This window comes from Brassica napus, chromosome A4, assembly GCF_020379485.1.
Source record: "Brassica napus cultivar Da-Ae chromosome A4, Da-Ae, whole genome shotgun sequence".
Lineage (NCBI taxonomy): Eukaryota > Viridiplantae > Streptophyta > Magnoliopsida > Brassicales > Brassicaceae > Brassica > Brassica napus.
The window spans coordinates 15615529-15641082 of NC_063437.1; the positions used below are offsets into that span (position 1 = coordinate 15615529).

At 32.7% G+C, this 25554-nt stretch overlaps 4 protein-coding genes, 1 long non-coding RNA gene and 1 other non-coding gene across 9 annotated transcripts; 3 read left to right on the top strand and 3 right to left on the bottom strand.

Annotated features, from left to right (window-relative positions):
* The first annotated feature begins 3008 nt into the window (after positions 1-3008).
* Positions 3009-7231, top strand: LOC125608054. Of its 3 annotated transcripts, none has more exons than XR_007339108.1 (4): positions 3011-3723; positions 4228-4338; positions 4475-4545; positions 4631-5021. It is a non-coding gene; the product is annotated as an uncharacterized LOC125608054 (long non-coding RNA). The 3 variants fall into 3 exon arrangements; XR_007339107.1 differs by adding an exon at positions 6995-7231 and having other exon boundaries at positions 3319-3723; positions 4228-4545; positions 4631-4827; XR_007339106.1 differs by having other exon boundaries at positions 3009-3723; positions 4228-4545.
* A 1001-nt stretch (positions 7232-8232) lies between these two features.
* On the bottom strand, positions 8233-9354 carry LOC106377905 (putative nuclease HARBI1). The gene is made up of 3 exons (XM_048778191.1): positions 9106-9354; positions 8805-9033; positions 8233-8720 (listed from the first exon to the last, which is right to left on the bottom strand). The coding sequence occupies exons 1-3, from the start codon at positions 9352-9354 to the stop codon at positions 8233-8235; spliced, it is 966 nt and encodes a 321-aa protein (XP_048634148.1).
* Positions 9355-9972: 618 nt separating this feature from the next.
* Positions 9973-13975, bottom strand: LOC106380341 (uncharacterized protein At2g29880-like). The gene is made up of 4 exons (XM_048777830.1): positions 12007-13975; positions 11602-11775; positions 10781-11136; positions 9973-10699 (listed from the first exon to the last, which is right to left on the bottom strand). Exons 2-4 carry the CDS (start codon positions 11639-11641, stop codon positions 10130-10132), a joined length of 966 nt encoding a protein of 321 aa, XP_048633787.1. The 5' UTR covers positions 11642-11775; positions 12007-13975; the 3' UTR covers positions 9973-10129.
* A 3417-nt stretch (positions 13976-17392) lies between these two features.
* Positions 17393-20390, top strand: LOC106450027 (scarecrow-like protein 33). The gene is made up of 2 exons (XM_013891677.3): positions 17393-17691; positions 17897-20390. Exon 2 carries the CDS (start codon positions 17920-17922, stop codon positions 20098-20100), a length of 2181 nt encoding a protein of 726 aa, XP_013747131.1. The 5' UTR covers positions 17393-17691; positions 17897-17919; the 3' UTR covers positions 20101-20390.
* A 331-nt stretch (positions 20391-20721) lies between these two features.
* On the bottom strand, positions 20722-22272 carry LOC106440279. Of its 2 annotated transcripts, XR_007339110.1 has the most exons (4): positions 21946-22272; positions 21539-21849; positions 21075-21422; positions 20722-20867 (listed from the first exon to the last, which is right to left on the bottom strand). It is a non-coding gene; the product is annotated as an uncharacterized LOC106440279 (transcript). The 2 variants fall into 2 exon arrangements; XR_007339109.1 differs by lacking the exon at positions 20722-20867 and having other exon boundaries at positions 20923-21422; positions 21946-22269.
* A 949-nt stretch (positions 22273-23221) lies between these two features.
* Positions 23222-25507, top strand: LOC106446907 (ubiquitin fusion degradation protein 1 homolog). The gene is made up of 9 exons (XM_013888723.3): positions 23222-23401; positions 23764-23851; positions 23939-23963; positions 24046-24078; positions 24164-24285; positions 24381-24511; positions 24591-24814; positions 24912-25132; positions 25232-25507. Exons 2-9 carry the CDS (start codon positions 23777-23779, stop codon positions 25325-25327), a joined length of 927 nt encoding a protein of 308 aa, XP_013744177.1. The 5' UTR covers positions 23222-23401; positions 23764-23776; the 3' UTR covers positions 25328-25507.
* The last annotated feature ends 47 nt before the right edge of the window (positions 25508-25554 follow it).

Consider the following 25554-nt stretch of genomic DNA (forward strand, 5'->3'; position numbering starts at 1 on the left):
CTGGATTTACAAGACAAGGAAATAAATATTTTCTATTTTCAGCTCTACTATATAATACAACATAGCACCGGCGAGTATTCGGTTCGGTTTCGGGTAGGAACCATTCGGTTCCGGATATATCGGATAAATCATTCTTATATTCAATAGTTACTTATGAAATTTCGGTTTGGTTTTGGTTCGGTTTCGGATACCCGTTTAATATATGATTCAAATATATATAATATACAAAATATGTTAGTTAACATGTTAATCTAAATGGTTTAGTGATTCCACACTTGCATATTCGTTAATCCAACCAATGTTTTGAGTCACTAAATTGCTAGTTTTATAAATATTTACTGTATTTAAGTATAGAAATACCATACATAAAAGTTAATATGGTCTTCTGGTAATAATGTTCTCATTTTTCTTGTACAATCCGGGTTTGAGTGGGTTAATGACATTTTTCCATATATCAACAAGCTGAAACTTGTTTTTACGGATATTCGGATATCCGTTCGGTTCGGGTTTGGTTATTCGGTTGTAGAAATATAGGAATTATTCGGGTATTTGAGGGTTTTGGTTCGGTTTCGGTTTCGGGTAATTAGATTTGGTTCCTATTCAGTTTTTTTGCCCGTGCTAATACAACATATATTATCACTATTTATTCGATTTTTTCCTTTAATATATAGTTGATCTCATCATGTGATTAATCAGCCAAATGTTTGCACTCGAATCTTCTAACTCTTAAATGTGAAAACATTGTTAGTTGTGATTTAATTTAAAGATAAACAAAAGAAAAATCCTCGTGGCTCACGAAACACTTTGCACATCTCAGAGGATTCACGTCCGGGTTTCTTCTAGGCTTTATTTTTTTTATCCGTCTTCAGTATGGATACTTCAACCAGAGGAACAATCCTCGTGGCTATGCTGCTTCACCTTCTGGTAAATTCAAACACAAGCTGTATCGATACGTTCTCTGGATCACTTCTTTACTGCTTTTGGTAGCAGGATATACTGTTGGGATACGAGGGATGGATTTGAACAAGCATTGTTCATGGTGCCATTATCTCAGCTGTATGCCTACATCGCTATGGAATTGTAAATCTCTAAATGTATACTGTGAGGTAAAGCCTTTTCATATTTCAGTTATTGTTTTTCCTAATTGTAACTTGTAAGTTTATGAAGCTAAGAATGATTGTGGGATTTGGTGCAGTCGAGCCAAATCGGGAAGCAGATGAACTTGACGTGTATTGCGAACGGGAGAACAGAGATGTATAAGCTCAGTAACGATAACACGTCTCATGTTCAGCAGTTGTGTTCCCAATTATGCAGCTGATACTAGTATACTACTAAACATCTAACTGATATAATCTTTGTAGAAAGTAGGAATATCTTGGAAAGGGACAAAGATTGTTTACTTAATATGATTTTATCATATGCACTTGTGATTGTTCTTGTTGATCATTTGTCTGGTTCCACTTCTTGTTTCATTGCATATGTAAGAACATATTCAGATTATTAGAATCAAGCTGAGGATGAAAGACAAATCTGTTGCAGTGCAGACCATTGAACTCAACTTGTCGTAGCTACACCAATTTCGACTCACTTCTCCTTAAGAACTCCAAACCATGGTTATTATACCTGGCCTAGTATCTCATCAGTTCTAAACCGATGTTAGTCAAATATCTATTTTTTTAAAACTGAAGTACAAATAGAACTAACCTTCTATTTAACAAATTTATTACATTAATATTTTTTTTCATTTTTTCACTTAGTTTAACAATTTAATTAATTATATTACCATAACAATATCACATCATTAATTATATTAGGATAATAATAGTAAATAGTTTTATTTATTATTTATTTAAAATTAACTTTACGCCAATTATAAAAATAAAAAATAAAAAATAAATGGGTTTTGCATATGGTTAAAAGTTCGGTTTAGTTTGTTTTACTAGAAATTTTTTAATTTTAATTTCAATCTGTGAAAAACTATGTAGCCAAACAGAGAATTTAAAGACATGTTTATGTGAATAAAATAATAACTTAAATAAAAATAACTAAAATGTACTACATTTATTGCACTTAATTTTTCACTTCATATAACTATTTTACTGGATAAAAAATATTTCTATTTCATTTAATTTAGCTAAACACTTAAAAAGAATCATTTTTATTAGTATATTGAATCAATTAGGCATGAACATTGGGTAGTCATTCAAGTACGAGTTGTTCCTATTATAAATTTATGTGCGGGTTTCGAGTTGAGTTTTTTCTGGATCTGAAAGAGTTCGGTTCTGATGTTTAGGAACCTAAAAATATCCAAATAACTAATTTATCTTAAACATGTTCGGATATTTGTACAAAAAATAATCATATTACCTGATTCAGTCCAAGTTTTTTTAATACAGTTGGTTATATGGTGATATATCTAAAATATATAACACTAATTATGAAAAATAAATATCATGGTACAAAAACGTAAAAACCAATACCCGCGCAGGAGCGCAGATTAAACTCTAGTTTTAAGATTTAAACATTCACGCGAAAAATAGAAAATGCTTGTTTGCTTTTTACATGGATGTTGCATCTAGATTCTTGCATTTAGATACAGAGCTTTGAAATTCATGATTTAGATGTTCATTTCCTCAAACTAGTTTTGCATCAAAAATTGTGTTTAGAGCCCCTAAAAACCTTTTTTTTAGATCCCCTAAGATCATAGGCACAACACTGAACTGACTCCATTTAATTATCTTTTTTTCATCTTCCCTTCTCGAGCAAATCACCAATAATTTTTTTTTGTCATTCATAACTCTCCTGAAATTTTTTTCCACTTCCGGCAACTTCTTTTTGGTATATGATTGGTTGGATTGTAATTCAGTAATTCTATATTAAATGTTGTAGAATTTAGTCAATACTACTTGTAAGTATGTTATTTTGTAGTAAGAAAATCATACAGTTTCAGAACATAAATAAGAAAAATGCTTTTAACGTCGTAAGTTTTATATGGAAATCACAAGAAACAAATTAAATGGTTTAGGAATAATTGCTGTTAAAATGTAAAAGCATTAGGTTGAACTTGTATCAATCAGGTTTAGATATCATGGTTTAATCCTTTAAGAACCCAAACCGTCTAATTTCATCGAACAATGTGATAGAAAAAAGTTTGTACAATATATTAGGGATTTACGCGCAGAGATCAGATGAACATGATAAACTGATCTAGCTACGAGCCTACGAGAAGATAATAAAAAACTGAATATAGTAAAAAAAACTGAATATAGTACGTGTGGACAGAGACTGTTATCCTATAGTATTATAGTAATATACTACAATTTACTTTCAAAACTTCTCTCCCAAAGGTTGAAGACAAGCTTGATAAATTGTGTCTTGCCTTAGAGCAGCATTAACGGGAGGTTTTAAGTGGGGTGCTTAGGTTTTTTTGTAATTAAAAAAAAAGAAAAATCACAATTACCTTAAGCAGCGGAGCTTAATTAAGAGGAAGAAGCACCGACTCTTGATACACGTGTCGTCTTCCATCCTCTCCCGTTCTCTCCTTCTCACCGCCGTCAATGCTTCGTAACGATGGCCACAATCTTCTTCTCTTCCTCTCCACTTGCTTGAAACGGACAAAAATGGCCACCATAAACCCTATTTTATCTTCGCGCCTGCTCACTCTCTTCAAGCTGGGTCGATTAACTTCTCTTATGGCCATGGGGGGTTCCTTCACCTCCCACAGTAACCCTCTCTATGGTCTTTCTATTTTATTTGTTCTAGTGGTGTTTGACTTTCAAGCTCGCTTATGGGTTTCATGAAATACAGTAGCTTTGTTCATATCTTCTGTAAAGTTTTAATCTTTCTTGGTGTCTTTATTGATGGTTTAGTTTGCTGAGACTTTACTTGATTGTGGATTAATCTGTTCTGTTTCGTAGCATTTAGGCTCATTTCTCTATTGTGGTTTTGGTTTTCAAGCTCGCTAATGGGTTTCAGGAAAGACAGTAACTTAGTTATGTCTTCATTGATGTTTTAATATGCTCTGTCTCGTCATTTATATGGGTTCTAGCCTCAGTTTGTTAAGACTTCACTTGATTGTGTACTATTCTGCTCTGTTTTATAGTTCTTAGGTTCAATTTTCAGGAGAATGCAATAACTTTGTGGTGTCTCCAGCCCATTGAAGTTTTAATTTGTTATGTCATGTAACTTTTGCGGGTTTTAAGTTGAATTTGTTCTTGTAAATTTCAGGAGATTAGCTTCCACAGAAGGTTATTCCACCTCCACAGTTTGTCATCCAGAACCAGTATGAGTTCTTCGTCCAGCGTATGGGAGGCCCTCCTCTGTATTCTCAAAGGAAATGTTAAGTCTTTTTTACATTTTGGATTCTTCTTCCTTTACTATAATCTGGTGAATGCCTTCAAATGTTTGTTTGGTTCTAGCTGTTCTTTTAATGTTCATGGCACTTTAATCAGTTCTGCATTAACATAATTTTCAGGCTGCGATTGAACTATGGCTAGCCGCAATGATCCCTTACAGATTGCAACTTCCTAACTGTTTTGTATATTGGTGAGTGAGATTCTTTAGAAAGATTGAGAATTTGAGTTTATAAGATTTTTTTTCCTAAGGGGTGATGCATTTTGTATGTGTGAAGGGTTTGTGGGAGCTCACACAATGCCGGTTCTGTATGAGAAATATGAAGACGAAGTTGGTGGTTTTGTTGATTCTCTGCTCATGAAGTTTCACAGTCACTATAAGAAGATGGATACTGGCTTTCTCAGTCGAATTCCAAGTGGAAGGTTTGGGTTCAAGAAGCATGACTAAATCAACTTGTTTATCTGTGGATGAAAGGTATGTGTAGCTTGGTTTACTCTTGAACGTCTTCTTCTTGGTTTACTCTTATAGGATGTTTCAAACAATGTTGGCTTACTTTCTGATGATGGCAATAGGTTTTACAAACCAAAGTGTTTCTTAATTTTTTTTTGATCTTTTAATATGTTTTATATAATAAATAAATTTTATCTTAAATAAAACAATGTTTAATTTTTTTTAAGAACCCCTAAATAAGATACTTGCATTGGAGGACAAAATTTAGAGGTTGCTTAAAAAAAGTGTTTATCACCCATTTATTATTAAAAAAGTGATTAAGCACCCCATTAGGGGTGCTAGGGTTAATGGTGCTCTTAGTTTGGTGACATATTCAGTTTTTTTTTACTTTTTACAAAAAAATATCAGTTTTTCACTTTGTACCACTAATCAATATTATATTGATTGAATACTAATTATGTGATAGTTGTCTTTATTCTTTAACAAAAAAAGATAGTTGTCTTTATTATATATGAGTGGGACGTAAAAGTTGAAATTATTAGTTATTCTAGTCATATTTTAGTTAAAGTTTCTACCCATATTTTTAGTGTCGTAAATGGTTAGTGCGAATATGATATTCTTTTACAAAAAGAAAAAAAGAACATGACAATCCTACGACCATCTGACTTTTCCAAATAATAGATGAAGTAACAACCAATAAATAATATTGAGTCTAGTATCAAAAAAAGAAGAGAATGTTGAGTAATATATTGTTTTGGTTTTTCTTTAATATATAATAAAGTATTACAACTAGATTGAGTTGATATCTTTGTGGGTCGTCCAGCTTGTAAATAATATATTTGGAAAGAGTTGGCAATAAAATTGTCATAACAATATAGGAAATAAAAGAAAAAATTGAAGACGAAACAACATAATAAATTTTAGTTCTGTGGATGATAATGAAATACTAAAAACAAGCTCGGATTGAAAACCCAATATATACCAAATATTTATTATGTTTTTTCACTAAAAAGAAAATTAACAACATAAATAAGCCTAGAGTTAATCTTAGGGGAAAAAAATGGAACCGAGAATCAAATTGAACCGAAATATCTGAAACTGAAACCAGACTGAACCCTTTAAATATCCTAATGGTTCTTATATTATATATCTGAAATAACCGAACCGGAACTAAAACCAAACTAATAACCGGATAGATACCCAAATATCCAAAAAAAACAAGTTTCAACTTTCTAATACAAGGTAAAATATCATCAATTCACGCGAATCCGAATTAGATAGGAAGAGTGAAAACATTGTCACCACAAAATCACATTATCTTTTATGTATTCTCTTATATTATAAATATATATGGTATTTCTAAATTAAAATATAATAAATACTTATAAAATTAACAACTCAGTGATTCAAAATCTGGTTGGATTAACGAATATACAAGTGTGTAAGAGCATTTCCATCTCTATTTCATAATATACTCCAAATTAGAGTATGAACTGTGATTTTTTATTTTTATATTTCATTTTTTATTCTATTTTTGGAGTAAATTATGGAGTAGAGATGAAGATACTAAGCATTAGACCACTTAGATTAACATCTTAACTAATATATTTTGTATATATATATTTGATTTACATCTCAAAAGGGTACCCAAAACCAAATCGAAATCTCATAACTATCTATTGGGTATAAAAATGTTTTGGCCGATATATTCGGAACTGAATGGTTTCTACCGACACCGAACCGAATACCCGAATGCCCGGTGCTACCTAGAGTTTTATTTTAAAATTCACTTTCTAGTAAGAATTGTGGAGCCTCTTTAATACGATGGTTAACAGAATAATAATTAATAATTGGGGTTTGATTCCTGATAAGGCATAATTTCTACGGTTTAATGAATATATGTTTACAGGGAAAATATAGTAAGAGTAAAGTTTTTCATCATAATATAGTGTATGTAAATTGTCGTTATTGTAAATTTATGTGGAGTAGATAAAATCTATATTATTAATGCAGAATTTCATAGGATTCTGCCCTTTATTTTGCACTAATATTATAACCTATGCCAGAATATTCACAAAATTAAAAGGAAATTTTAAACTATTTTTTTAGTTCAGTGGTTTGAGTAATGGTTCATTAATGCTTCTATACCAAGAGATCTGAGTTTAGACCCTAAAAAATATAAATTATGCAGACTATGAAGAAACAAAATTACAAAAAGCTTTTCAGCATGGTGCATGGCGTATCATCGAACATAGATCTCATAGAGCGCCTCAGAATGACGCAGTCAAGTATGTATTCTCATATGATAGTAGAATTGTCAGTCGTAAAAAAATTTATGTAATATTTTTCAGCAGTGTAATAGCATAATTAATCAAGACGTTAAAAAAAACTATACCAATATATTGTCAAATAAAAATCAGTTGATTTACATTGAAAAATATTTCATCAATATATTGTCCCTCTTTACATGTCGACTTACGACATATACTATACAAATATAATCTCAAGTGTTGGCACAAATCAATACAATTAAAAATGTGGGCACAAGTGCTAATATTTATGCAACAAACAAAAGTAAATACATGTTACAAAATTAAAATAACAAGAAATATGATTTACACAAACATATTAAAAATCAAATATATGAATATATTCAAACGAAAGATATATCTGCATTTTTAAAGCGCGGATCAAACTCTAATTATCTATTCAAAAATAATCGCTAAATACTAGTTGTTTAAAAAATAGATTGAATTGTATCATTTAAGACAACAAAACAATTTAGTAAAATCTAGAATTTGAATATTAGGGGGATGTATTGAAATGTGGATTTTAAAAGTTTGGGTGGATTTGAAAAAATATTGGAGTTTGAAGAGATTTGGGTTAAATCCCAAAACGATGGGTGGGATTTAAAAAAAGGAAAATAGATTTGAATAGGATTTTTTAAAAATTTCAGAGTACTTGAGATCATTTGAACTTAAATTTCAGAGTACTTTTCAAAGTCCAATTATTTTAAAACATGAATTAATCACTATTTTTACTAACAGAGTAAAAACGTGAAATTTCAATATTTTGTCTTCTTCCTTCGTTTGTGGGAACGAGAGAGAGAGAGCTATAGATCAAAGTTTGCAGATACTCTTCCATATCCAACTTTCTGAGGTTGACTCATCGAGATCCCAAAAACAAGAAGATCCAATGGCATATTACATAATCAATTTGTCTTGTACTTCTTCCAATTCAATCTCTGCAACAAGTTTGAACAGCAGTCTCTTGACAATAATCAAGAAAGCTACAGAACTTACTAAAAGCCAATATAATAGATCAAAATTGTTTATCAAAAAACCAAATTCATAAACCACAACATGAAAGATAAATTTAAAAACATAGTAGCAGAGATAACATCTAAAAACAACGTAAACTGTTGCTGCATCAAGATCCCATATGCATAGCATCTGTCCACATGGTTGCTGCTATATTTGCTCTCCAATTATTAGCATTCACTCTTTGTTGTTCTTGAGTGCCATTTTGAACATCATCATCCATGTTCTCATCTTCACCTATTTCTTGAACATCACTTTCATTACCATCAGCGACAACAACTTCTTCAGGAAACACGTCTGAACGACATTCTTTACGAAGATAATTATGTAGAACAACACATGCAAGAACTAACTCTGCTTGTGTTTTATACGGAAATGGTGGAGCAGATTTGAAGATGAGGAATCTTGACTTAAAGATGCCAAAAATTCTCTCAATCACATTTCGCAAGGATGAATGACGATGATTGAACAACTCATTTTGATTCACAGGATCTTTGCCTTGTCCCTTAAAATCTTGAAGATGATAGCGAGTACTTCGAAATGGAGCCAGAAAATTACGACGATTGGCGTATCCACAGTCGACTAAATAGAATTTTCCTGAAATCATATAACATATACAAATAATTTTAAGAAAATACAAAAATAACACATCAATATTTTAATCATAAGAACCAGACATACCTTCTGGAACTTGTAATCTGTTAAAATTTCTTGTTAAAGCATCTTGTAATACTTTAGCATCATGAGCTGAACCTTCCCATCCACTAAGAACATATATAAATTCTAAATCAAAATTGCATGCAGCTAAAACATTTTGTGATAGTTGTCCTTTTCGATTGCGGTAGCTAGATGAATCCTTTCCACTTATCATCGCAAGAATATGTGTTCCATCAATAGCTCCTACACAATCCTAATAAAATATAGAAACATGTAAATTTTTTTGCGTTATTTAAAAAATGCATAAGAGAAGAACTACATGTACCTTAAAATAAGGATAGAATCGTGTGCTATCTCTTATCTTTGGAGGCACTGTTGTTTCAGGCTTGGCCATGTAACTTGGAGCAAGTGCGTTTAACACTTTCAGAATTGTATGAAAACTCGTACTTATTGAGAATCTTGACCTCTTGAATCTATCTTGAGCCTGAATATACCTTGAGTTTTGACCAACAATGAACAAAAAGGTGGCTAGCATTTCTTCAACTGAAACATATCTTGTATCTTTTAATCCCATCTTTACTCTTATAATAGAGCATAGCTTCAAAAACACATCCGGATACATACGATATAGATGTCGAAAATGTTTAGGATCTTCAACCAAAGCATTTTGTATGTATTCATGTCCAAGTGTTGTAGTTGATCTTCTAATTTCACGTTGTATTTGTGGAATACGTGAAGCGACATTACGTACCTTCACAATGATAGAAAAAACCAGTAAGAGAATATCAACGTCTATCTTGAAATTTGACATCTTTTTTCTCTTTTTCCTAACTTGTATCTCTTCATTTGCATTAACAATATGAGCCATTGAAATCTCTGCACAAAAACATAAATAACAAGTCATAAGAAACTGTCTAATTGGTGAACAAAGTGTGAAATAATGCTAGATACTCACGTAATATAAAGCGGCGGTGATGAACTTTAGCTAGAGAAGAAGAGGACAAATAAATAAGGTTACACAAATCATTAAGGAATCGTATCCTAACGAATTAGCCGCCAAATTTAGCCGCCAAAATCAATGTTTACTTTGAACAGAATATACTACTTTCCTATGTAAAATATAATTATACCATTGTAGGAGAAAACAAGAAGATAGTGTCGTATATAAATAAATAAAACTAGACCATTGTAGTAAAAAAAACAAAAACCATAACATATAAAGAACAAAAATCATAACAATTCTGCAAAGAAGAAACAAAACCATAGCTAAAGTAATAATAAAAACTCAACTTTAAAGAAATAAAAACTCCAAGATGACGAACTATCTTTAGAACTCCGATCATGTTACTTCAGCCACTTGGTTTACGGAGATTTCTTTTAATCCATCCACAACGATCTGTTATGGACATATTCACGAAACCAGATTTCATGCCTAAGGTGTGAACAAGGGTCATCGCCTCATAACGCAAATCATCATCCAAGTCAGGAATTTCCTTGATAGCATCCCAAACATTGTTAGCTTTGTCTTCAGCTTCTTTTTCTTCAGCTTCCTTCACCCATCTTTTCTGAATCATGTCAAAAATTTGGCTACTGATTTCTGTAACTTCCTCACAAACCCTTTCCGAGTTATATGAATCCGTCCTAGCTTTCTTTCTATGTGAAAGCTGTTCTCCAATGCTTTTTCTTGATGAAGGTTCACATGTTTGCTGGTGTTCTATTCCTCCTCCCTCATCTATCACGTGGACAAAATTATTATCATTTGTCTTCTCGTTCTCTTCAAATTGATAGGATCCTGCATCAACAGAATCACCTAGTCCCACAGCATTCTGCCCAGTTGCAGTATTCTGTTCAAATATAGTCCTTAGCTCTTCAAAATCTTCAAACGAATCATCACGCAGATATTTATTATTTGGATGAGCCTATTAAAAAAAATCACTATAATAAGAATCATATGTAAACAGCACCAACATAAGCATGAATTTCATATTATAATTTTTTACCTGCAGATAGACCTTCCATACTTCATCATCTGCTGTGAATTTTTTCGTTTCAGAGTCCCACCCAAAACCAGAACTACAACGAAGAAAATCTGCAAACACTTGGTACCTACCCTTCAAGATTTTCATCCTATTTTTATACTGACCGTAGGTTTTTTTAGATCCAACTTCTTGCTGTAGAGTTGTTAGTATTCTGGATTCGACCGTCAGTTTGTTGAATTTGCCGCTGGCATCACGAAAACCTTGATTGATTGCATCCACTAGTAACCTCAATAACAACTTGTGCTCAGGTCCAGACCATGAGTGGTATTGACCTTTACCTTTTACGTCTTTTGGATCTCCCATTGTTTGGAAGGTAACTAGTCATATAACACCACAAGATTATAAGAACCAAGATAATAAATCTATAGTCTTTGTAAAACCATATCTAAAATAGTGAATTAACAGGTTTTATATTGATCGTCAAAAGACTCAAACCCATAAAAGGAACAATATTCAAAGACAAACATCATCCAAATTCATGAAAACTAAACAAAATAATGAAACCAATCTCAAACTACACATTCCAGTAAGCCAAAGTGATGAAAATGAATACTCACTTTGACAAATAAAAGAGATGATTGATGCTCGTATCCTATCAGTTTTGTAAGCTCTTCTCCATGTTACTGATTTTATATATATGTGCATACCTACCTAAACCCTAATTAAACAACTAAACGAAAAAAGCCCATCATATTATTCAATTTTCTAAGGAGCAACCCATAAAGATATCAACAAGATACATATTTATCCAAAACAAAAATTAGAAAATCAGCATTGCGTACCTTGGCTTGCATACTTGTCAAGCAGTACCTTAGCTTGCATACTTGGAAGGACAGAACCAAAGCTCTAATCTACTACCTTAGCTTTCATACTTGGCAAGCAGTCTCGTAGAAGAATACTTCCTCAACCTTTTGAGTTTGGAGAGTTGAAGCAAAGATTATTTGGGTGAACCAAAGCTGTAGAAAAAATAGAGAAGCAAAGAGAGTCACGATCAAAAACCTAACATAGTTTTCAAGCTCACAAACATTAGTTGACCATAGAGTAGAACATGAAAAGAACAAATAAACTTTACTAGACTAAGATCACTCTTCAGGATCAAAAGGTTTGTTGTCAAAATCTTCTCTGTCTTGTGTATAATATGGGATTTTAAAAACAGAACCAAAACAGAGAAGATTTTGACAACAGACCTTTTGATAGAACACCAAAGGAACAAATCAATCGACGTGTGCCTTAGCTCAACCTCAGATTCTTCAGAGCACAAAACCTTTTTCTCGGATCCAACGAAAAGCTCGAGACGAAATCAAATCTAACAATCAAAGGGCTCCCTTCAGGTTTGAGAGACTCCAAAATCGAATCTTTGGCTTCCAAAATTGTCGACTTGGGTATTGATTCATGAACAAGAGGGAATCAAAAGTTCAGTACTTTTCTGGAAAGCTTCGTCTCTGATCTCTCGCTTTCTTGTTCTCTCTCTGTTCTCATAGGTGTGGTCAATTTTTTATTTGATTTTGGGTATTTCCAAATAACAGGTACAATGGTGGGATTTGTGTAACGATAGTTTTGACTGAAAATAACAAAAAAAATAGTTTCAAATCCATTTCATAAAGTTTTTCTTTTAAAATTGTTTATCATTGAATAACAGTAGATTTGATTTACTTTTAGTAAATTGTTAATTGAATAACAGTGGATTACAAGTGATTTTAAGCTACTTTAGATAAATATCATATTCAATAACACAGGATTTGAAGAAAAAAATAGAAATCATTAGTTGAATAACAGGAGATTTTAAAGAAATACCAAAACACTTTAAAATCCTCAATTCAATACACCCCCTTTTGGGTATTTCCAAATAACAGGTACAATGGTGGGATTTGTGTAACGATAGTTTTGACTGAAAATAACAAAAAAAATAGTTTCAAATCCATTTCATAAAGTTTTTCTTTTAAAATTGTTTATCATTGAATAACAGTAGATTTGATTTACTTTTAGTAAATTGTTAATTGAATAACAGTGGATTACAAGTGATTTTAAGCTACTTTAGATAAATATCATATTCAATAACACAGGATTTGAAGAAAAAAATAGAAATCATTAGTTGAATAACAGGAGATTTTAAAGAAATACCAAAACACTTTAAAATCCTCAATTCAATACACCCCCTTTTGGGTATTTCCAAATAACAGGTACAATGGTGGGATTTGTGTAACGATAGTTTTGACTGAAAATAACAAAAAAAATAGTTTCAAATCCATTTCATAAAGTTTTTCTTTTAAAATTGTTTATCATTGAATAACAGTAGATTTGATTTACTTTTAGTAAATTGTTAATTGAATAACAGTGGATTACAAGTGATTTTAAGCTACTTTAGATAAATATCATATTCAATAACACAGGATTTGAAGAAAAAAATAGAAATCATTAGTTGAATAACAGGAGATTTTAAAGAAATACCAAAACACTTTAAAATCCTCAATTCAATACACCCCCTTTTGGGTATTTCCAAATAACAGGTACAATGGTGGGATTTGTGTAACGATAGTTTTGACTGAAAATAACAAAAAAAATAGTTTCAAATCCATTTCATAAAGTTTTTCTTTTAAAATTGTTTATCATTGAATAACAGTAGATTTGATTTACTTTTAGTAAATTGTTAATTGAATAACAGTGGATTACAAGTGATTTTAAGCTACTTTAGATAAATATCATATTCAATAACACAGGATTTGAAGAAAAAAATAGAAATCATTAGTTGAATAACAGGAGATTTTAAAGAAATACCAAAACACTTTAAAATCCTCAATTCAATACACCCCCCCCCTTAATCTTTTTATTATTCAACCGAATTTACAGAATTTATTTTTGGGAAGTTGGCAAGTTGCGTTTTTTAGTCTACCCTTTTGCTATATTAAATCATTAATAATTCTAGGTTTCCCGATCTAGATCCATTTTGACCAAATTTGTATTGAAAACATGGAGAAATGATATCAAATTAAAAAGTACTGTACACCCAGAAGCCAGACAATTAATCTATTTTGAGAAGGGATAAGGATATTCAAAGAGTATATTCCATAGTGAGTAACGTGTAATCAGTTTTTTTTTAATTAAATTAAGATTATTGTCGTATGATACTTTTGTTTAAATAAGATATATATCTTTCAATCTACGCATTAGAAATATTTTAAAGATAATGTGTGGAATATCCCCAATTAAAGTCCAAATTTGCTAAATGTCCATAATTATGGATAATTTAAAAAGGAGTAACCTTTTGATACTGTACAGACGAAAATGCTCTTATGCTTTGTCAAAAACAAGTAACTCTAGATCTATCAGCTAAATATTTACATAGCAGGTAACAATCTACATACCAACTAACATATCTGCTAATAATTTCAGTATCATCTAACAATCTATGTATCAAACAAATGTATCAACTAACAAATCATATATTAATTAATAAACCTATTAACAATTAATTAGTTATCTATTAAATAACTCCAAATCTATTTGTAACAGCTAACACTTCATGTATCGATTAAGAATCCATTAAAATTTAAATAATAGCAAGTAAGTAATAAAATATTTACTAACATATATATTATCTAAAAGTTGATTATGATTCGAAATTGGAATTGGGGTGAGATAATAAGATTAGCATTATGGGTGTCAAAAGAATCAGAATAAAAAAATAAAGATTTGTGTTGAATTAGAAGATGATTTGAAGAATTTGTACGAAAGATAAAGAGATTAGAACACATAAAGGGGAGAAGAGAGAGAGATAGAGATAAGGGTATTATAGTCTTTAAAAATATTTTAAAAAAAAGATTATATGGCAAATTACATGGGTTTCTGGGTGCATCTACACCAATTACTCAATATTTTACCTGGTTTTTAGTTAATTAAAATTACAATTTCATACATAATTTGTGTATCTTAAGTTCTATATACGTGTATATATAATTCATTGAGAAATTTCCTATGATAGACCTAAAAGGTTTTTGTCACAAATATATATATTTTAAAAATAAAAATGACCAAAATAGACTTAATTTTTTTATGAAAAAAGTAAATATACATTTATACCCCTAGGGTTAATTAATCTAGAGATTAGGATTTTGTAGTTAAAAGGTGAGGTTTAGGGTTTATAGTTTAGGGTTTAAAGTTTATAGTTTAGGGTTTAGATTTGAGGAGTGGGATTTTGGGGATATGATTTCAAATTTTACAAAATAATTGTTTTAAAAAATTTTAAAAATAAAAAAATACTATTTTGGTCATTTTAGTTTTTGAGGTCTATTTTTATGACAAAAACTTAAAAAAATTCTATTTGAGAGAATTGCCCTAATTCATTTATATATTATTTATTTTAGTTATATTAGGTGGATTCAATTATATGAAAATCAAAATTAAGATAATATATACGTCTCGCAATAGTTAGATTAATTATTTTTAATCTATCTCAAATTGATAAAATTATTTTAAATAGCTTTATTAATAATTTAGCAATATATTCGTTTAATTTTTTTTACTTGTATAAATATTTTGCATGCTTAATTGAATAACTAGAAAAATTAACAATCATGAAACACCACATATAACTCAATACATTATATAATCAGATAATATAAATATAGTAATGGAGCTACTAGTTTGGTTTGCATAGTCTATATGAGTCTTTTGAAAAATAATTAAATGAATTAATATAGTTACCGTTTTGTGTTTATGAAGTGAAAATATATTGATCTAGTTTTTAGTATTCCAACTTTTTAATCGTTTAATTTTATTTTTTTTGAAACAAATATTTGAAAAAGATAAATTGTACTATATTTTCAATATATTTATCAGTTAATTTAGTATTAATAAAATATTTAACATTTTTTAGTTGAGGAATATATTTTCATTGTGATAATTGTTTTTAAAATTCGCATTTTGATCTAAACTAAAGACGATAAGAAGAGGAAGATTAAAGATTCACAGACACAAAGGAAACTAATCTTTGAGAACAAAATAAAATAAACAACTACAATTCACAAATCAAACCAAGAACAAACAAAAACACATACCCATACAATAAAAGCTAGTACATCCAATAACTAAAATAAACTCTGATTTAAGGGGAAAAAAACTCTTTGTCTGTTAAGTGGATTAGCTGAACAGGCCGAAAAAAGAAAAACCGAGACAGAAAAATGGAGGGCCATAGACTTAGCCGCATCAAAACTGGAAGAAGAGGATAAACATATTCAAAAGCCATCACATACCCCCACTCAAAAAGAAGAACGGATATATATATATATCCAATAGCACATTTGAAACTCTAAGATCCGACGAATCACACCACCTCACGACAGAATAACACTATGGGCCTCCACTCACCTCCAAACCAAATACCTTCTCATCCCGGTTCAAAGAGAAGTTAAATTTCTGAGTAGAGCATGCAAAACTAAAATCAAAACAAAAGAAAATTACCTCCGGCATTAGAGTCACCGGAGATGCAGAATGTAAACTAATTTGAATCTTCCTTGATAAGATAAGGCAGAAAATTAGGGGAGAAAAACCACATTGCAAAACTTTTATTTGGAAAACATTGGTTGAAGAATATATTATTATTTGACATATTTTAAAATGATGATATTGGTTTGTTAAGTTTCATAATTTTATTGAAATGTGATTTTGAAAAATATAGAAATATTGTGTATTTACTTTATTCAAGTAAAATTTAAATGTTTAATAAATAATATAAATATTTTCTTACTTCATCGTATATACAAATTAAACACACTCAAATATGTAAGAAACAAACAAAATAAGTAAGCAAAACATAACATATGTTATAGAAAGTGCTGACTCATCATACAAAATATTTTATAAAATAAATAGATAATAAATATAAAATACTTGATACTTCAAATGTTAAAAACGAAAGATTCTTACTGCTACGTTTTGAACAATGGACCACGTGCATATGAAGTTAAACTAATATACCATTATATTATGTATAAATTATTGTTCAATTTAGACAATTAAACAAAATTGTAAGACATTGGCATATATATTTTAAACTGTTATATGTAAGTATAACATAGTTTGCTAAGTATGCTAACTATTGTGTACATAAATTGTAACATTTAAATGTAAAATTATAAACGAAAATTTTAACTATGTAAATCATAGGAGAAATTAAAAATATTTTGATATATGATTTTCTTATAGTAAAATCAAACAGTAAATTTATCAAGTTCATTCAAAAAACAAAAGAAGGCTTAAAAAAAACATACACCATTCTGCAGAAACAGCAGCAAGAAGTAGAACCATTAAAGGTAAAATTTATTGATTTGAAAAATATTATTTCTGGCCCTAAAATATATCAAGATAATTTAGTATTTTAATATTTAAATATGTATATGTTATATTAAAATTAATATGAAGAAATTTAACAAAGGTAAAATTTCAGTGATATTTTTTTATAATATTCTATGTTTGATTAATGTTAGTTTTTCTTTTTTTTTTTACACGTGCTTTCGAACATAAAATTATTTTGATAAAATGTTAATTCATTTTTTAACCCCTTCACATTTGTCAAGACTTATTTTAAACATTTTTGATAATGATAATCTGTTTTTAACACTCGCATTTTGGTATAAATATCGTGTATGTTTAAAAAATGGCCTTTAAAGTTTCCTGACCTAGTGGGTTTCTGACACACATAAACAAATAAAATGTACTTTTCAAAAATCATTGAAAATTGTACCTTTCATCCATTTGTTATTTTCTGTACTTTTTAATACATAAAAAATACATCTTCACCACGTACATACATCATCTCCCCCCAACACAAAGCTTTCTTCCAGAGTATCTGAATCAACACATCTTAATCCCAACAGGTACGCTTGCAAAATTTGTTTCTTACCAAACACAAAACATCATTATCTCCTAGGGATTAATAAACATCATAGCTTAGTGTTTAGGTTATCTGTTTTTCATTTGCTGTGTTATTATCTTGATCAGGTAGAGAGAAAAAAAAAGTTCCAACCTTCAAAACGTGTTTTCTCTCAGAGACTAAGGATTTGTGTTTTCTTGTTGAAAAAGTTTTAGGGTTCTTGTGATTACTGATGGGTTCTTACTCTGCTGGATTCCCTGGATCGTTTGACAACTTCCATTACAATTACAAGATTGACTTTTCCAATTTTGGAAATGGGTTATATCTGGATGATCAACCTTTCTTGAGAAGTCCGTCTCCTTTTCCTCCTCTTCCTCTCCCTCCTCTTCATCCTCCTCCTCATCCAGAGCCATATTCTCAACAGAATCTTCCTCCTGCTGCTGCTGCTGCTGAAGATGCTGATGCTGATGATGATTGCACTGATTCTGTTCTGCAATACATAAGCCAAGTGCTTATGGAAGAAGACATGGATGACAAGCCTTGTATGTTCCATGATGCCTTGTCTCTCCAAGCAGCTGAGAGATCTCTTTATGAAGCTCTAGGCGAAAAGTACCCCGATTCTACTCGCCCTGTTCAGTTATCTCATAGTCCTGATGAGCTGAGTGATATAACTTCTTCAGGCTATACCTCAAGAACCACCACCACCACCACCACTTCCTCTGATTGGAGTTTTGATAGTTTGGAGAACAGTAGGCCTTCTTGGATGCAAACACCGATCCCGAAAAACTTCGTCTTCCAGTCTACTCCCTCTACTAGATCCAGTCCCAATAGTGGCCGTAACACGGGTATCAGGTCAAGTTCTAGTAACGATTTGGTTTCTAACATGTTCAAAGATAGCAGCTGGGCGTTACAATTCAAGAAAGGTGTGGAGGAAGCAAGCAAGTTCCTCCCAAAGAGTACTCAGCTGGTTATAGATGTGGAGAATGATCATCACTATGTTCCTTACAGGATAACCGGAGAGAAATACCATTGGCGTGAAGATGAGCATTTGCCTGAAGAAAGAAGCAAGAAGCAAGCAGCTGTCTACGCCGATGACCCCGAACTATCTGAAATGTTCGATAAGATCCTCTTGTTCGGAGATCCTAAGGAGAACCCTAAATGCATTCTCAACGAAACCTCCCAAAAGGAACCTCCCAAAGCTTCACCAAGTCCCAAAGGTGAGACAACAACATACCCTAGGGGACAGAAACCAACTGCTTATGTGCAAGAGATACCTGACTTGAGGTCCCTTTTACTCTCATGCGCTCAAGCTGTCTCGGTTAACGATCATAGAAGAGCTGAAGGATTGTTACGACTCGTCAGGCAACATTCTTCGTCTTACGGAGATGGAACAGAGAGGTTAGCTCATTACTTCGCGAACAGCCTCGAAGCGCGTTTAGCCGGGACGGGTACGCAGGTCTACACAGCCTTGTCTTCCAAGAAAACATCCGCTGCCGACATGTTGAAAGCTTACCAGACCTACGTATCGGTCTGTCCGTTCAAAAAGATCGGTATAGTTTTCGCTAACCATACCATTCAGCAGCTGGTTAAGAAGACTATGCCTGACACCATCCACATTATAGACTTTGGGATATCTTACGGTTTCCAGTGGCATTCTCTCGTTCATCGACTTGCATGGAGACGTGGCTCCTCGTGTAAGCTTAGGATAACGGGTATTGACTTGCCTCAACGTGGGTTTAGGCCGGCTAACGGAGTTATCGAGACAGGACATCGCTTGGCTAAGTACTGTAAGAAGTTCAACGTGCCATTTGAGTATAACGCTATTGCTCAAAAATGGGAAACGATAAAGCTTGAGGACTTGAAGTTGAAAGAAGGCGAGTTTGTGGCGGTGAACTCTCTCTTTAGGTTTAGGAACCTTCTAGATGAGACGGTGGCGGTGGACAGCCCTAGAGATGTGGTTTTGAGACTCATACAGAAGATAAAACCGAACATCTTCATCCCTTCTATCTTGAGCGGTTCTTATAATGCGCCTTTCTTTGTGACGAGGTTTAGAGAAGTTCTGTATCATTTCTCCTCTCTGTTCGACATGTGCGACACGACTCTGACGAGGGAGGATCCGATGAGGGTTGTGTTTGAGAAGGAGTTCTACGGGAGGGAGATCATGAACGTGGTGGCTTGCGAGGGGACGGCGAGAGTGGAGAGGCCTGAGAGTTATAAGCAGTGGCAGGGGAGGATGATGAGAGCTGGGTTTAGGCAGCTTCCGGTTGAGAAGGAGCTGGTTCAGAAACTGAGGTTGATGGTTGATAAAGAGTACAAAAGCAAAGAGTTTGATGTTGATCAAGATGGTAACTGGTTCCTTCAAGGCTGGAAAGGCAGGCTTGTTTATGCTTCTTCTTTTTGGGTTTCTGTGTAGTGTTGTCTTTTACATTCCAAGAAACTGATTATCTCTAAGGTTTGTTGTCTCTTTGTTAACACAATGACCTTCACATTTGTATATTTGTACAGGTTTAGTATTCTTTCCTACTAAACCTTTACAAATAACACAAGACTATTTCAATAAATAAAAAAAATACAAAAGAGATCATATTTCATGAGAGAAAAATAGAATAAGCCCAAAAGTTAATTAATAAATTAAACAATGGCACAAAACTCTCAAATTTTAGCATAGTTTATAACAATGGGCTAAAATTAGTTGTTGTGTAAATAACGATTAAATTTTCAAAAAAATATGGTGCATATATGGAAAAGGACCCAAACTTTTTAGCCCAAGAGATTTCAATATTGATGGGTCGTATAGGCAGTGTCAGGTGAAGATGGTTAGAGCATCTCCAATGGTGTTACCACCATTGGAGTCCTTAGCATTATTTAACTAATTTTTTTTTTTTTGAATAGTTAAGGACTCTAATCAAAATTCTATCTCTAATGGTGTTCTTCAATTTGGAGTTCTTAAGAATAAAACACAACTCTTGAATTTTCTGAATCTTGTCTCAGGAGTGATGTGTGCTCATTGTGTAGCTGCTGACATTGGTGAGACAAGTGTCATAAAGACTTGTTGATTGCTATGAGCGTAAGAAGCTAACACTTTTTCACCTTTTGATTCGTAGGGCTTGAGAGAAAATCGAAGGTACTTGATGCTGGTCTTCTTGGTATACTTGGTTGGCTAAGGACACTCGCATAGTTCTGAGGGTAGTGTTCCTCAAGTCCATGAGAGCAGGACAAAAGAGTTGCACATATATATAAGAAAAATATTTTTCCATATTCAATATTTTTTTTGTCTTTCTCTTCATACACAGATAACATCAAAATTAAGGAATCTAATTCTAGAATCATGGGAAAGGAGTCTAATTCCAACTTCCTATGTTAAGAAAAACATACTAGTTTAAGAACCTGATGAGTGCTCAAGCGTACGTTGTGGACCCAATGATGAGTCCTCAATAGGTTTGCATCCAGTGATAAGCTCCAACATCACAATTCCAAAGCTATAAATATCATATTTCAGTGTCAGCTCATCCCCGTTGTTAACATACTCTGGTGCCCAGTACCCGTTAGTTACAAGACTCGTAGAGTCATGAAAACGCATATCAGCAACCGGACTCCTAGCAATATGTTTAAGAACCTGATGAGTCCTCAAGCGTACGTTTAAGAACCTGATGGGTCATCATCTTCATGATTCTCATTAGAAGTAGAACCTTCCCACCAAGAAACAGGGCCCAAACCATCATCATCTAAAGTCCCCTGCCCATTTCACAAGTGGAATAGCTTCAGTAGGAAAAATTAGGAGGCTTTATACAACTAGTTTCGTTATTTATATGCTAATACAAGTAAGATAGCTTCAGAGAATGAGAACTTACAGTGACCACCATAGGAGCAAAAGGCTTTACATCATCTCATCGCTCAGTTGGAACAGGTGGTGCTCGAGACGTCGGAGTCTGAATCAACGTCTGCCTCGTATGAGGAACAGCGGGAGAGATAATCTGAGTCGCACATTGTGATTGTGAAACTCTGTTTTCTTTCGATGGAGAGAGAGAGAAGAGAGAAAGTGAAGATAGGAAAAGGGTAAAGAGGTGCTTATAATCGTAGTTGAACTTTGTTTACTCCACTGATCCTATGTACTGAATAGACACGCAAAGCCCAATTGAACGTCACCTTCCAATCCAATAGCCTTGGAGATACATTCCAAAGAGAACAAGCAATTCAACAAGCAATCGAATACTATTCAATCCCAAATCAAAAACAAAAATCCTCTCTGAAAGATTACCTGAATCCCGAGGGATCGGAGATCAGAGACGGCGGCGTCGAGGACTTGTTTCCTGCGTCCCATGATGGCGACGGAAGCTCCATGTTTGCCGAACTGAGAAGAGGTCTCGAAACCGATTCCGGATCCGCCTCCGGTGATGAGAGCTACCTTGCCTTTGAGGACGTCAGGCTTGAACGGAGATTCCACGTCAACAAGGACCAACTGATTTTAATCCTTAATTAAGAATTCCTCCTTAGCTTATTTAAGTATTATATTATTATTTTAATTGTAATTGCTTAGGAATATGTGTTAAGGATTCCTTATAATCCCGCGTTGCGGATGGTCTTACAGCACCATTATCGCAGGTTACGAGGGGTTTTTAGTAGCATGGGTCCCACTTTTGTGGCAAATAATTGGTTTCGAAAGTCACCAATGAAGAAACGATAATCGTGGATTTTTTAATTCTACCGACCCGCGATTAATTCACTTTAAATTTTTTTTTTTTTTAATCAGACAAAAATAAAATAAAAAATCTTTATGGATTTAAGGGATAATGATGCTCTTAGGCCTAGGGTTAGACAGAAAATCGGTTGAGGTTGAGCTGTTGAGTTGATTAGGGAAAAGCTGAAGAGATGGTATGTTATTTAAAAAAATAGTAAATGACTCTAGCAAAAGGTCATGCAAATATGCAATATGAAAGAGTGTACCGGATGGGTTTTCAAGATTTTGTAGCTCAAATTCTCCCACAATATGGATTATATACTATTTGAATAAAATGTTAAAATAAAAATTGTAAATATGATTAATGAAATTTGGGATTTGATTTTGGTTTATAAAAACAATTGGAAATGTAACAACCAAAATTAGCTTATTATTGCTAAAAATATAACTTTACTAAATTTTAGTTAACTAGATCCATCTAACGAAATTTTAAGTATGATTTGGATAGTTCGATGTATTAATTTATTATAAAAAAATATTGGTTTAAGTACAATTTTACATTAATTATAGAAATTGGTATAATATTTAGATTATTATAAAATTTCGATTTAGATTGTTAATTTTTTTATTCGGTTGCTGGTTTGGTATAAATCTTTTTTCCACTCATATTATCGTTAATATTATTATTTATGTTGCCTATAATATCTAAAGCCCAATGGGCAAACGTAATACGTAAATGATCCAAGGTAAAGGAGGCTTCTTGTTTTACAATTGTTTAAATTCCACGTAGGATTACCTGAGCCGAAAAGCCAATTACTGTACGCCACGTATAAATAAATCGTTCCTTGTACGATATACTTGGTTAAAAACCTATAAAAGAATCAAAACAAACTTTCCAAAATCTCAGCTCCGATCTGCTGCCTGCCTGCCTTTGACTCCTCCTTGATAAGAAGAAGAAGAAGAAGAATCCAAAGCTTCTCCGATCTTCTTCAAGCTCCCAAACAACCCTAAAATCAGATCGTTTGCTTTTGTTTTGGTACGGTTCGTTCAAGTAAAACTTTAACATGATCTGTTTGGTTTAAACGTTAGGACTGTCCCGATCATCTTTAGAGTTCGTGTTCAGCTCTTTTAACTCTAATCTAGATTTATCGACTAAGGTTTTATTGGACTTGTTGGATCGAGCTTGTTTTAAGGTATTAGATGATCGTCTTTTTGTGTTTAAATTGGAAACTAAAACTTTTGTTAAGTCGGATTTACTTATTAAAAAAAATAAAATTCTTTTGATGATTGCCCACAAGGTGTTCGATGATTTGTGTCAGTGTGTTGCGCACTTGATTGTTATACTAAAAGATTATTCATAAAGTTAGTTTTGAGTTTTTGTTCTTATTGACTTTGTAGATTTGTGGTGGCAATGGAGTTTAATGGAGATGATGAGTCTAGTTTCGAGCAGTGTTACCGTTGTTACCCTGTCACATTCATTGAAAAGGTTCGATTTTTCTTTTATTTTAAATATCATGTTTTTATGATAATGAAAAAAAAACGTCCTAAATTCAGACAATTTTTTTAAATGCAGGCACATCTTGACAAGGGTGACAAAAGTATGTTTTACTCTCTCTTCTGTTTCCCTTAGATAGTTTACTTTACCGTGTTTCTCTGACATTACTTATGTGATCTTTGCAGTTATAATGCCTCCTTCCGCTCTCAATCGTCTTGGTAAGCCAGTGTTCGAATACTAGTTTCAGTCTTTCTTTACTTTGGTTAATAATCTCTGAGTCCATTTTTTTTTTCTTTCTCTCAGCTTCTTTGCATATTGAGTACCCAATGCTGTTCCAGCTAATTAACGAGTCTGTTGGAAAGACCACACATTGTGGTGTACTCGAATTCACTGCAGACGAAGGCATTGTCTACTTTCCCTATTGGGTATATTCTTTTTCTTCTTCTGATAAACTTTATTTTATATTTTCTCATTCACTGCTTTCTTAATCTGACTTTCTTTGTTTTCCTTTGTCTTGTAGATGATGCAAAACATGTCTCTAGAAGAAGGAGACATTGTGAGAATCAGGAACGTGAGCTTGGTGAAAGGGACTTACATCAAGCTTCAGCCTCACACTCAAGATTTCTTGGACATTACCAACCCAAAAGCCATGTTTGTGCCTTTTGAAAAAACTGAATCTTGTTTCTGGTACCAATCTTCTCTTTCTTACATTCCTTTTTTTTAAATGCAGCTTGGAGACTACGCTTAGGAGCTACTCTTGCTTGACCACTGGCGATACAATCATGGTTCCTTACAACAACAAGCAGTATTTTATCAATGTGGTTGAAGCGAAGCCTTCTTCAGCTGTGAGTATTATAGAAACGGACTGTGAGGTTGATTTCGCTCCTCCTCTTGATTACAAAGAACCTGAGAAGCCGCAGAAACTGACTCCTCCAAAGAAGCGAACTCGCCAAGGTTTGTCTTTGTGCTTATTTCGAAATTCTAGTTACTTTCGTGAGATAATAGCTTTCTAAGTTGTGCTTTCTATCCTTTTTTTGTTTGGTTATTGCAGTTGAGGAGGAGGAACCAGCAAGCAAAGTTCCCAAGTTCACGCCATTCACTGGGTCCGGAAAGCGTTTGGATGGGAAGACACAAACAGAATCAACTGAACAAGAAGATAAGCCAACTGAGAAGGGAAAAGATGATGAGTTGTCAACCCCAACGCCACCGCAAAAATCAGGGAAGCTTGTCTTTGGCTCAAACAGCAAGCAAGCTTCAAAAGCAAGTGTGAAAGTATGTCTCTCTTTTCTTGATTTTTTCCATTCATGTGATCCATTTAGTCATCCATTAGAGATAAACTAATTGTGTTGTGTATCTTATTAATATGTATAGGTTGATCCCAAGAACGTTGAGCAAGAGAGCTCGACAAAATCTGATGAAGCCAAGTTTAAAGTGTTTACTGGGAAGAAATACTCACTCAAGGGTTAAAGCTAAAACAGAGGCTTATTAATCATCTGCTGCTGAAATTTATTTGTTTTTTAATATTTCTTTTCACAAATTATTTGTTTAAGCATTTATGGATATTGGAACAGCTTTAGATGGAACCTAAACGACTGGTTAACACATAGTAGTATCTAAAACCTTCCCAGTGAAAATCCTTTTACGTTATTTATATGACCCTATCTGATTCGTTTCGACCAGTGATTATAGCTGTT